At 36.8% G+C, this 12740-nt stretch overlaps 1 protein-coding gene across 1 annotated transcript in view; it reads left to right on the plus strand.

Moving 5' to 3' along the window:
- The window catches only part of SOAT1 (sterol O-acyltransferase 1), an 83583-nt gene that overhangs the window by 65109 nt on the left and 5734 nt on the right, over positions 1–12740 (plus strand). Inside the window, exons 5-15 of the mRNA XM_041761455.1 lie at positions 374–433; positions 2004–2111; positions 3551–3833; positions 4525–4603; positions 5109–5190; positions 5492–5537; positions 6230–6359; positions 8055–8152; positions 9723–9821; positions 11368–11503; positions 12070–12215. Of these exons, the coding sequence (XP_041617389.1) occupies positions 374–433; positions 2004–2111; positions 3551–3833; positions 4525–4603; positions 5109–5190; positions 5492–5537; positions 6230–6359; positions 8055–8152; positions 9723–9821; positions 11368–11503; positions 12070–12215 (1267 nt within the window). The remainder of the gene's footprint in view (positions 1–373; positions 434–2003; positions 2112–3550; positions 3834–4524; positions 4604–5108; positions 5191–5491; positions 5538–6229; positions 6360–8054; positions 8153–9722; positions 9822–11367; positions 11504–12069; positions 12216–12740) is intronic.

Genomic DNA, 12740 nt, shown 5'->3' on the forward strand with positions numbered 1-12740 from the left:
ACATGTGAACTGGAATATGGCTAGAGGACTACCTACGACTTTAGGGATGCTTAGGAGAAGGATGAGTGGTTGTCAGTGTGTGATGCCAGGAATGCATTTCTGTAGGAGCTGGGCCTTTGAGTGCTGCTTGGTGAGAGGTGTGCCTGACATCTCTTCCTACCCAGATACGCATGTATCTACCTCATAGCATTGTTCAGGAGTAAATGAGATAATGCACATAAAACCCTTTACATAGTACCTGGGTCATAGTGAGAAGGTGCTTTATTAATGTTATATGCTGTAGTTGTTAGTACTCTTTCTCTTACTCATAGGTTTAAATTTCTTAAAATACTTGAAGTATTTATATATTTCTTTAATTATTTGCTCTTCCCAGAGATTTGAGAGCACCTCCAGAACATGGAAAGATTTTTGTTGTGAGGCAATCTCTGTTAGAGTGAGTATTTTTAGTTTGCTTTTATTAATTATTAGTTTGAATTAAAAATTGTTCTGATTATTAAAATCACTGCTTAATCTGTGTGGTTTTTTTTAAATGATTTTATTTATTTATTCATGAGAGACACACAGAGAGAGAGGCAGAGACATAGACAAAGGGAGAAACAGGCTCTCTGTGGGAAGCCCGATGCAAGACTCGATCCCAGGACACTGGGATCACAACCTGAGCCAAAGGCAGACACTTTAGTCACTGAGTCATGAGGCATACTAATCTATGCATGTTTAATAAGTTTGTTCTGAATTCATATAAATCATCAGTTTTGATACATGTACATTCACCATCTCTTGCTCCTTCTTTGTGATGTTCTGGTTCTTTGGTGTCAAAGGAGGAGTTAGAGGTTAGTATGGTTATGTGCCTTCTGATAAATTCCTTGAAGTTGCGACTAGGGAATTGATTACCTAAAAAGCTAGAACAGAAGTTTTCTAATTAGGTAAACCCCTTCACGAGAGTTTTGATGTTGCTGCCTTTTTGGTATTTTATGTATTTTTCATCTCTTCTTTGGCTCCCCAGCTTCGAAGCTTGATCGTTTTCTCAGATTTACTTATTTTAGATTGTATGAATTCTATGAAAAAACTTAGGCAATGTAAATTAATTATGATCTCATTTGTGAACTGAAAAAGGTGTGCTTTGGGTAGGTAATGAATATTTCTTTTGTAATGTTCTTGAGTAGATCATTTATTTGCTCAGTCATTCATTAGAATACTGCAGTAATTTGATCTGCATTAGGATAGTTTTCACCAGCCCAATTATTTCAGATGACCTATCTCAAATATTTTAATCTGCTTTTTAAAAAAATACACCTTATATTTATCAAAATTCACTGAGCCAACTTGATTTATATTTAATGAGAAGGCCACAGTTTTCTAAACATGTTACAATATGTAGAATACAGTTTTAGTGTTTTGCCACACTATTGTTTGAAGAAATCTAACTTTTATTTATTTTTCTTTTATTAAAAAAAAAGATTTTATTTATTTGTCAGAGAGAGTGACAGAGAACACAAGTGGGGGGAGCAGCAGGCAGAGGGAGGAAACAGGCTCTTCACTGAACAGGAAGCCTGTTGGAGGACTCCATCCCAGGACCCCAGGATCATGACCTGAGCCAAAGACATCTAGATGCACCCAACAGACTGAGCCACTCAGGCACCCTGAAATTTAACTTTTAAAATCTATATCTGTGGGGAAACACAAGCTTTTCATATAAAAGGGAAAAAAATATTTTGAAAATTATAATTAAGATTTTAATGATAGAATTGTACTTTATGAAAAAAATTATAGTATACTTCAATTACAAAACTTTTTTCAAAGCTTAGAGAGCATGTGCCTGCTTGTGTGAGGGGGGGGAGGGGTTTCAGAAGTTTAACATTCTGTGATTACTGTTAGAGATGTTTACTTATAATTACTATTTGAGAGTGGATTTAGTATCTGCTGAACTGCCTTAAAGTCTTATATATGGTGTTTTAAAATTAAATATAGATAATTAATTTTATTTGTTTGAACTGCATTTACAGTGAGCTGTTTGAGGTGGACCACATCAGAACAATATATCACATGTTTATTGCCCTCCTCATTCTCTTTATCCTCAGCACACTTGTAGTAGATTACATTGATGAAGGAAGGTAAGACAGGAAATAGAATGTTTGGCTAGTTGATGCATGATGTTGGGAGTTTTCACTGTATTTTAATTTTGGTCAATTTTGGTGATGTGGGTAAATTTGATTCAGAAAATCCCAAAGCAGCAGATTGGAGGGTGAGATTCCTCTCTCTCCCAAAAAGCACAACTAAAAGGAGTATTAGAAGTTTCATTACTTTTGTTTTAAAAATCATCTATTTTAGTAGTTTCTAGGTAACTTTCCTAAAGAATTTTGTATATATGATTTATCAATTTTCCTACTATGGTATGCATTTCAGGTTGTTACCAGAAATAAGTAATTTATTGGAATTTAATGCTTGAAAAACTTTTTTAGAGAGAGCGCTCTGGGTGTGCATGAGTGAGGGATGGGGCAGGGGAGAGAGAGAATCTCAAACAGATTTCCCACTGACTTGGGAGTCTGACTTGGGGCTAATCCCAGGACCCCAAAATCATGACCTGAGCCAAAAGCATCAGACACCCAGATGACTGAGCCACTCAGGGGCACTTTTCTTTTTAATATAAAAATGAAATTGTAACTTTAAAAATGACAGTGTGGTAATCATACATTGAATTACGTGCATTATTAGAAAATTACATTTTGAGATAATGGTATGATAGTATCTTAATAGATTTTTGAATTATGCCTATTTACTTTTGAAAAATCATCTTTTGGACATAATAGTTATTGCTATTTGAATACTTTATGTATTTTTTTGAAAAAGATTTTATTTATTCATGAGAGACAGAGAGAGAGAGGCAGAGACACAGGCAGAGGGAGAAGCAGGCTCCATGCAAGGAGCCTGATGTGGGGCTCGATCCCAGGTCTCAGGATCAGGCCCTGGACTGAAAGCGGGCACTAAACCACTGAGCCACCCAGGCTGCCCTGTATTTTTTTTTTTTTTTTTTAAGATTTTGTGTATTCATGAGAGACACACAGAGAGAGAGGCAGAGACAGACAGAGGGAGAAGCAGGCTCCATGCAGAGAGCTGGATGTGGGACTCGATCCTGGGACTCTGGGATCATGCCCCGAGCCAAAGGCAGACGCTCAACCACTGAGCCACCCAGGCGTCCCTGAATACTTTATGTAACTTTAACTTTAGAATCTAATCTTAGAGCTTAAAATTAATGTTAGAATCTAATCACTGTGAAGTTTAAAGTTTTGTTATTTTAGGTTATCTTGGGTATATTATGGTCAAAGATTATTATCTTAGGGGCTTTTAGATTTACTGTTGGGATATATTGTGAAGCAGAGGCCTAGAAGCACCTCGCCTCTTGCACAACTATTACCCTCATGACCATAACAGATTAATATCGTGTTGTGTTTCCTAAGGTTGAGAGTTTGATGTCTGAAAGTTTTGAGTTCTTTGAGTCAATGCCTATTAAAAATTCACTTATGTGCTCTTTCTCTGTGCTTTTTCTCCCTAGGCTGGTGCTTGAGTTCAATCTCATGTCTTATGCTTTTGGCAAACTTCCAGTTGCTATGTGGACATGGTGGGCCATGTTCTTGAGTACACTTGCCGTTCCGTATTTCCTCTTTCAACGTTGGGCCAGAGGCTACAGCAAGAGTTCTCATCCAGTGGTCCATTCTCTATTCCATTGCTTCCTTTTCATGGTCTTTCAGATTGGAGTTCTAGGTTTGGGACCAACATATGTTGTCTTAGCATATACATTACCACCAGCTTCCCGGTGCATTGTTATACTTGAACAGGTAAGGTTTTGAGTGTTGCCCAGTACCATGCTATGTTTAGTTAAAATAATAATATTGATATTCTATTAGTTTTAGTTGTATTAGCTTGATAGATTGTGCTATTACTTATAAAATTAAAGTGTTAAACTCAGTCATCTCATGTCTTAAAATTCATACTAGCTTCAGTGTTCTGAGTCTTGGTAATGAAAGTATATTGAGTTGTTTAGGAATAATTCAGATCTTGTTCTTGAATGCTTTGTAGAAGTCATTTAAATTATAAAATAATTTTGTAATTAAAAATTCTACCTTTGAGGTATTAGATTGATTGGTTTGTCGTATAAACTCTTCGCATCTGAGTAAAGACTTGTTTATACACCCTTCGGAATTTTCTGACTTACACTGGCTGTTAATGCTCTGTGTGACTAATGGGAAGGAATGTTTCAGGAGATTTTCTTTGAACAGGTTTTTAATTTTTTTACTGTAATATACCTATAATACATAATGCTGTTAGATGCAAAATAATTAGAATAATAACATGTCCTTCTTTACAGTTTGTTTTTCATTTGCCTTATTCCATAAACGTGAACTTGAGTTGGTATATGCAAAATTAGGAAGTTCTTTGTATGATTTAATCTAGTGCTGTTCTGGGGTTGCTTATAGGAGACAAGACAATGGTAGAAAATTCATCTTTTTTTCCCCCCTCCTTTTGTAGATTCGTTTCATAATGAAGGCCCATTCATTTGTCAGAGAGAATGTGCCTCGGGTACTAAATTCAGCTAAGGAGAAATCAAGTATGTAATTTTGTTAGGTCAAGGATTATTCGATAGAGTATTTCAACCTTTGGTATTTAGGGGGATGGCATTTTACATTCTATAGACATTGTGTTTGATTTTGAATATATAGGATCCATATTGATTTGGAAAACTATCTGTGTTTCCTGATTGTTCCTCTTTTGCTTTTGTACCTACCATTTACAAATACTGATCACCAGAGTCTTCAGCTTTGTCTTATTTTTATAGAATGTTACTCATTATACCCATGTGTGCTTACTCTTTGAGTTGCTACTTCAGACCCTGGGAGGTATTTCTAAGTCACAGGATTAACTTCGTTTAGAGAGACTGGTAATATTGAATAAATATAAGAAGAAGTCACTTTGGGAGATCAGGAAGAAATGACATGAGCTAAGAGAGGTCATTTTATTCTTCACTATTGTGTGCTTTCTTATTTCTGCCTTTTAGTTTTGCCAGGAGAAATATCAGAAGAGTATCTGATATAACCAGAGTTTTCCTTTTCCAGAGACTGTTCCAGTACCCACAGTCAATCAGTACTTGTACTTCCTCTTTGCTCCGACCCTCATCTACCGTGACAACTATCCCAGGTAATTGTACTATGGGGTGGAAATGTGGCGAGTATAGCATGAGTGAGGTGGGATAGGTAGTCAGGCTCCAGTTTATGTAGGGTTACAAAGAATATAAAATGAGTTTTAACTTTCTTGCTGGCCCTGGGAAGCCCCAAATGGTGATGCTAGCAATCCAATTTGATTACGGGAATTGTTGACAGAATTATACAGGCATTCCATATTGCCAAAAGTGGTATTCTGGGTGGGAAAGTACTTTGAGGCTCTTTATTAAAGTTCAGTTACTTTATTTAGAAAACTTATTTTGTTTTTTCCTTTTTAGGACTCCCAGTGTAAGATGGGGTTATGTTGCTATGCAGTTTTTACAGGTGAATTTTTTCTTTAATCACTTAAGGTTTGTTGATGAGTGGGACATGTGGATTCAAATTTACAATAATAATTTAATCTATTGAAAGTGTTGGTAAATCCATGTCTGCTGGGGACTTTAGACCTTTTTCTGAAATCTTAAACTATTTACCAGTACAGTAAATGGTATTTGTCTTGCCAACATCAAAAGTAATTTCTTTCAGTAGAAGAATTTAATTAAAGTCATTCCATTTGGTTACTGTAGTAGACCTCTACATTAATTTCTGCCTCTTCTTACAGTTTTTTATTTTGGAATATATATGTATGGGTATGGTCTGACATGTTCCCCATCTTCCCCCCTAGCCCTGCTCCATCAGATTCAGAAATTCCAGAAGATCCCTTTTTTTAAATTGAATACTCATTTATGAAATAAGTTCTTTTATCCTGGGTTTCCTGTAGCAGGAAAGGGAGGTTCCAAGAGTCTGATTTTTTGGTATGCCAGTTGGTAAAGGGCTGAGGAAAGGTATGCTAGAAACAAGGCTGGTGTAATAACCTCTGAGGGATTGTGGTTTGGCACTGTTGTGCTAGTGTTCAAGAGAATACCAATGTGAATGTTAGTCTAAGGGTCACATATCTACTTTTGAAGGAAGAACAGTCACCATCTTTTCTTGTATTAAGCCATCACTATGATAATTATATCTCTGTTCCATTTCAGGTTTTTGGTTGCTTTTTTTATGTGTACTACATCTTTGAAAGGCTCTGCGCCCCCTTGTTTCGGAATATCAAACAGGAGCCCTTCAGCGCTCGCGTTCTGGTCCTTTGTGTATTTAACTCCATCTTGCCAGGTAACATGGGTACTGGTTCATTTGGCCATTCATGAAGTTGTAAGGAAAAAGAGAGCTGTTGCATATGCACACCTTTGATTTTCCTGCTTTTTGCTCTGAAGTCATCTGTACATCTTTACTCATCTCAGCTTCTTTCCATCTACTTCATAAGTGAGTATACTTGTAGTTTCAGCCCCATCTTTCTGTTTGTCTTCTGACTTTCACTCAAGTTTTGCTTTCTGTGACTATAGATAGTCCATATTCATGCCTGATCTTCCTGTTCACTATTCAGTTCATTGTAATTTTACTTCTAATCTGACCAGGACACTGTTGTGGCCCTTACTGAATTCACTCATAACCTCCTGATTTTAAATCCAGTAGATAGATTAGCCCTTATTCTGTTTCACCTCCACAAAGCATTGTCTGGATGCTGTTGACCACGTTTTGAAATCTGTCTTGCTACTCATTCTCCTTTTTGGCCATACCTCCATCTCCTAACTTCATTCATTCCGTTTACTGTTTTCTAGAGATACATGAGTACCTATTATGTGCCAGGAACTGAGGACGTAGCAGTGAATAGGACATATATGCTCTTTACTCTCTGGAGGCTTGTAGTTTAATTATATTTAGTTTCCTTTACTTACTTTTTTCTTTGCCTGTCAAATGTTGATCATGGTTTCTATTACCTTCTTTCTTCCTATAACCTCTCTCCCAGACTCATAGGTTACCCTCCCTGCCCTTCCCCAAGATTTACTCCAATAAATTATTTTATCTGTTGCTCTAACTGAATATGTATCAAATGCATATCTTCCTCAATAGGATGCAAATTCCTTGAGATCAAAGATTGTGTCTTACAGCCTGCCAGCCAATCATAGTCTTTCCAGTATTGTCTAATACATAGTAGATGTTCCATAAATATTTTTTTTCTATTTTTTTGAATAAGCAGGTGAATGAAAGGGTTACGCGTAAAAATGGATATTTTACAATATAGTACAATATACACTACTTAAGTAGGACAAAGTGCTGATGAACTTTGTATTATATTGGACATGACATTTAATCTTGGGTATTGAAAAATAGGTGTTTGGCAGAGAAGTAGTGAGTGGAAACATGCTTCTAGGTAGTGGGATGGAAGCAAAGGCATAGAATATTTTAGAGTGGCAGAAGTCAAGTCATGGATGATGTTTACAGTACTGGGCATAAAGTCAAAGATAAGTTAGCCTTGTCACTATGGACATTTTGGGCTGGATAACTTTTATCTGTATTATAGGATATTTAGCGAAATCTTGCCTCTAAAAACTAACTACCAGTAGTACAACCCTTACCCCTTGAGCTGTGACAACAAAAAATGTCTCCAGAATTGTCAGATGTTCTGTAAGGGGCAAAATCTCCCACAGCTTTAAGCAACTGGTTTAAAAGAATGCATGAGGGCTAGTTTTAAAGGGACTTGGGAACCAAGTTACGCGATACATCTAGGCAATTCTATTAAAAATGGGCTGGGTCATTTGTTACCTATAAAACCCACTTGGATGTTAGTGCTTTCCAAAACTAAAATAACTTTCAAAAGAACATGGTGTCATCTCTTGAACAAATAAGCTGGAACAATAACTTCTATTTCACAGAATAAATCCAGCTAAGCAAATGATGACATAAAATCAATTGCTTGGTATGTGGGCTATTTGGAAAAACTCCTAGTTTTGTTAATCTTATTTTTAGGTGTGCTGATGCTGTTCCTAATGTTTTTTGCCTTTTTGCACTGCTGGCTCAATGCCTTTGCTGAGATGTTACGGTTTGGTGACAGGATGTTTTATAAGGTAATGTATCCTTGGATCCCTCTTTCTTTTCACATTTTACTTATGCACTTAGGTCCTCATTGTTAAGTATTTGAGTGGTGTTGGCTACTAGCTTTTTAACATAAACATTGTGAGGTTCTTTTTCCATAAGTTTTACCAACATTAAGTCTGAGATTCTTTTTTTTTTTTTTTTTAAGTCAGATTTTGGTGTCGATATTCTTAGCCACAGCTTCACAGCCTTATTTTCTACCTCTAATATCTGCTCCCTTAATAAAGCATGTGGTTTCTACTAGATGCTGTGTTGGTGGGGAAAGCATGTGTCCAGAGAGCATCATGAAACTTTGCTGATTGTTCATTTGAAATTGGCGGTCTGGTGCTGTAGGAGTGATCTTAGTAAATCATTTAAGACTGTTACATAGAGGCACCTGAGTGGTTCAGTTGGGTAAAACGTCTGCCTTTGGTTCAGGTCATGATTCTGGGGTCCTGGGATTGAGCCCCCGTGTTGGGCTCTCTGCATAGTGGGCAGCCTGCTTTGCCTTCTCCCTCCGCCTGTTGCTCTGCCTGCTTGTGGTCTCTTTCTCTCTCAAATAATAAATAAAATCTTTTTTGAAAAGACTATTGAATAGTTCCTAAAGGAAATAACTTTTCCCTCCTTTATTTTTGAAAGGCATTAGTTACATTTAAAATAGTATTCTCACACTTGACAAAGTTGAAATTAAGTTCTAGACAAGAGTCAGGGTGTTGACGGTGTTCTATGATCCTGCCTAAAGCCCACTAGAGTTTTGTTTGTGGTAGTTCTGGCAACACCCAAAGCCTTCTACTTCTTTCTCAAAGAAACGGGGTTGTGGGTTGCACTCTCTTGATCCCATTGATCTGATCTTAAAGTAGGGAGAAAGATATTACAGGTAACCATTGTCTCCTTGTACAATGTAAATTTTGTCATTATGGTACCAGCAGGATAGCTCCTTGGGCTATCACACTACGTCTATAGGACCATAGAATTCTCTCCCTGTGTTTTAGCGTTTTAGCCAGGTAAGGAGATTTACTGATTGCTATTTAGATGAACCTTATATATAATGACTCTATATGTTCTGTATCTTCTGTCATAACTCTTTTGATAATGAGACAAAATGAAGTTAGGGACTTTATAGAACTAAAATTAGGGATGTCTGGGTGGCTCAGTGGTTGAATGTCTGCCTTTGACTCAGGGCGTGATCCTGGGGTCTGGGGATCAAGTCCCGCCTCGGGCTTCCTGAAGAGAGTCTGCTTCTCCTTCTGCCTATGTCTCTGCCTCTCTCTCTGTGTCTCTCATGAAGAAATAAATAAAATCTTTAAAAAAAAAAAAAGAATTAAAATTAATGTCATATATTGAGCACTAGTGAACAAAATGCCTTTCAAGATTTTTCTGACATTAGTGTATGGACTAACAAATTATCATAATAACACACTCTGGATATTATGTTGTATGTATTTGTTCTTTAGGAGTATGCAGGGGATTTTGCTTTGGTTCTCTGTGTATATGTGTATGTATATGTATATGTGTATGTATATGTATCTGTGTAGTTTTAAACCTTTGTTTTTTTTTCTTCAGGATTGGTGGAACTCTACGTCATACTCTAATTATTACAGGACCTGGAACGTGGTGGTTCATGACTGGCTGTATTACTATGCTTACAAGGACTTTCTCTGGGTAAGCAGCAAGGTTTAGTTGATGTTCAAGAAATGGGAGATTCTTTTCCAGAAAGTATTATTATCATCTAGAAGTGGTCTTTACTTCTCTGTGGGCCATTTATATTCAAGAAACCTTATGCTTTGAACAATACTGCTTAGAGACCAGTATGTACAATTTTAACTAGATGTAATACCATGGTTTTGCTCTGGGTTTTGTTTTACATGATTTTGAAGTAAGAATGCATTGAGGCATTTAGAGAAGTTGAAATGATCCACCAATAATGGATCATTTCTTATGAATCTCATTGCCAACAATTAAGCTCCCTCTAACTTTTATTTTATTTTTTTATTTTTTGTTTTCTTGCTAATGTAGGGAAACATTTATGTTGGATTTATTTCTCTTCAATTGATGATATGTGTCTTTGGGATATTCTTTAGAATGTATTTAGACTGATGAAATGTAATCTTGAATGTCATGATTGATTATCCCTGGTATCTCTGGATTGCAGATTTTAGTAAGTAAGTCACTATTTGGCTAAGTGACAGCAGGTCATAGTACAAATAGCACTATAGTCAAGTGTTCTTTCATTCATAAGTGTAGTGTCACTTATGGACAAAGCATGGCATTTCTTTCTAAATCATAGTGAAAATGGAGAGGACGCCTACCTTACCTACCATACAATGTTACTCTAAAGGCTGAATGTCCATTTATATATAAAAATTATGTTTTGTCCACTGTAGTGACTTACAAATACAGGTTGCAAATATGTTTTTTAAAATATGCCCAGTTCTTTTTTTTTTTAAGATTTTATTTATTTATTCATGAAAAACAGAGACAGAGAGGTAGAGACACAGGCAGAGAGAGAAGCAGGCTCCATGCTGGGAGCCCGATGTGGGACTCGATCCCGGGTCTCCAGGATCATGCCCTGGGCTGAAGGCGGTGCTAAACTGTTGAGCTACCCCGGCTGCCCTAAATAGGCCTATTTCTTTCCACATTAATGGTTTTGACAGTGCCTCATTTTAGTAAAATAAGGATTTTTTTTTTTAAATAAGGATTTTAAAGCATAGATATTTATTGTAATTATTCACTACATTTGGATTAATCCAAGGAATAGATTGGAAAAGTCAAATATAGGTATAATTAAATAGATGCCGTTAGCATGTGATAATTATAAGTCTTGTAATTTGACTCTTGAACAAGGTGGATAGGGGTGCTGATCCTCCCACACAAAAATCTGCATATAATTTTTTGACTCCCTTGAAGCTTAACTACTAATCATTTGTTATTGACTGGAAACCTTACTGATAACATAAATAGTTGGTTAACATGCATTTTGTATGTTATAGGTATTATATGCTGTATTATTACAATAAAGTAAACTAGAGAAAAGAAAGTGTTATTAAGAATATCATAAGGAATAAAAAGGATATCATAAGGAAATAACATCTGTACTATGGTGTATTAATTGAATAAGAGGACCCAGCAGTTCAAACCCATGTTGTTCAAGGGTCAGCTGTATATAGTTTGAGCTTAATTACTTTTTCATATTCTCCTTTTACCCTAGTTTTTCACTAAGAGATTCAAATCGGCTGCCATGTTAGCTGTCTTTGCTGTGTCTGCTGTAGTGCATGAGTATGCCCTGGCTGTTTGCTTGAACTTTTTCTATCCAGTGCTTTTCGTGCTGTTCATGTTCTTTGGAAGTAAGTATCTTGGCACGCTGGGAGTAGTGAGTATCAAGCTAAAAGAGAAATTTAGGAAATAAAGTCTAAGGGTAGAAAACTAGATCATAGCAATACCATTTCAAGGCAGTGTTCATCAGACAGTTAGCATTGATTTTGAGTTATGAAATACACTGTCGCAGGATGCTCACCCTTTGAAGTAGAGAAGTGAACTTAAATAGCCTCTTGAAGACTAATGTCTTCCTGGAGGACTATAAACAACGTCTGCATAAACTCTGTTTCACCCCTGAATAATGTGGACCCTTCTTTGGGTGGGTGGAGGGAGGGACAAGTTAAAATATGAATGATTCCATGAAATGTATTTTCACCTGTTCTGAATAGTCTCTAATTTCCAGCTAATTACTGATTAATAAATTCTAACACTGAAGCTTCAGTTTTACTTGCAGAACCAACAGCCAGAATAAAACTTGTGTATCCACAGTTGATGCTCATTGTGATACTTACATGATTACAGCACATAATTGGAGGCCCCCTGTTTCCTGGTGGATGTTTTGATAAGTATATATTTTTTATCATTCTAATTTCAGTGGCTTTCAACTTCATTGTCAATGATAGTCGGAAAAGGCCTATTTGGAATGTTATGATGTGGACTTCTCTTTTTGCCGGCCATGGAGTCATCCTGTGCTTTTATTCCCAAGAGTGGTACGCACGGCAACACTGTCCTCTAAAAAATGTGAGTCCTCAGGCGGACTGGAGTGTCCCCAATCATGAGGGTTGGTAGGCAACCCTTAAAGAGAAGAGTAGTGCAGATGATGCTGAATTAATGTTAAGGGGATGGAAAATGAGGAATAAAAGGATTAGCTCATTTTCTTTGAGAGTCTTTGAGAGTTTTATGTACATTGAATGCTTCTAGCTTCTAGTTCTTGGTTTTCTCTCTCATCCCCTCCCCCTGCCCACCTACCCTACTTCACTGCTTTTTCTTTAGCATCTTCTAACTTCCTTTCTGTGTCCTGAAAATGTAGGTGTTCTGCAGGGTCTTCTCAGTAGCACTGCGTATCCCCCCTGCCACCACCTACATATATACATCTCTCACCTATTCCTTCCCAGAGCAGTAAACTCTGCGAAAATGTCCTGCTATACTCATATGCCTAGGATTCCATTCCCCTTGTTGTTGTTGTTTGTAATTATGTAAGAGTCTCATTTTTAAATCTTTTACTTTTATAGCTGCATATGGATAACTCGCAAATAGTTAGGGGGT

The sequence above is a fragment of the Vulpes lagopus genome, chromosome 1, assembly GCF_018345385.1.
Source record: "Vulpes lagopus strain Blue_001 chromosome 1, ASM1834538v1, whole genome shotgun sequence".
NCBI classification, from domain to species: domain Eukaryota; kingdom Metazoa; phylum Chordata; class Mammalia; order Carnivora; family Canidae; genus Vulpes; species Vulpes lagopus.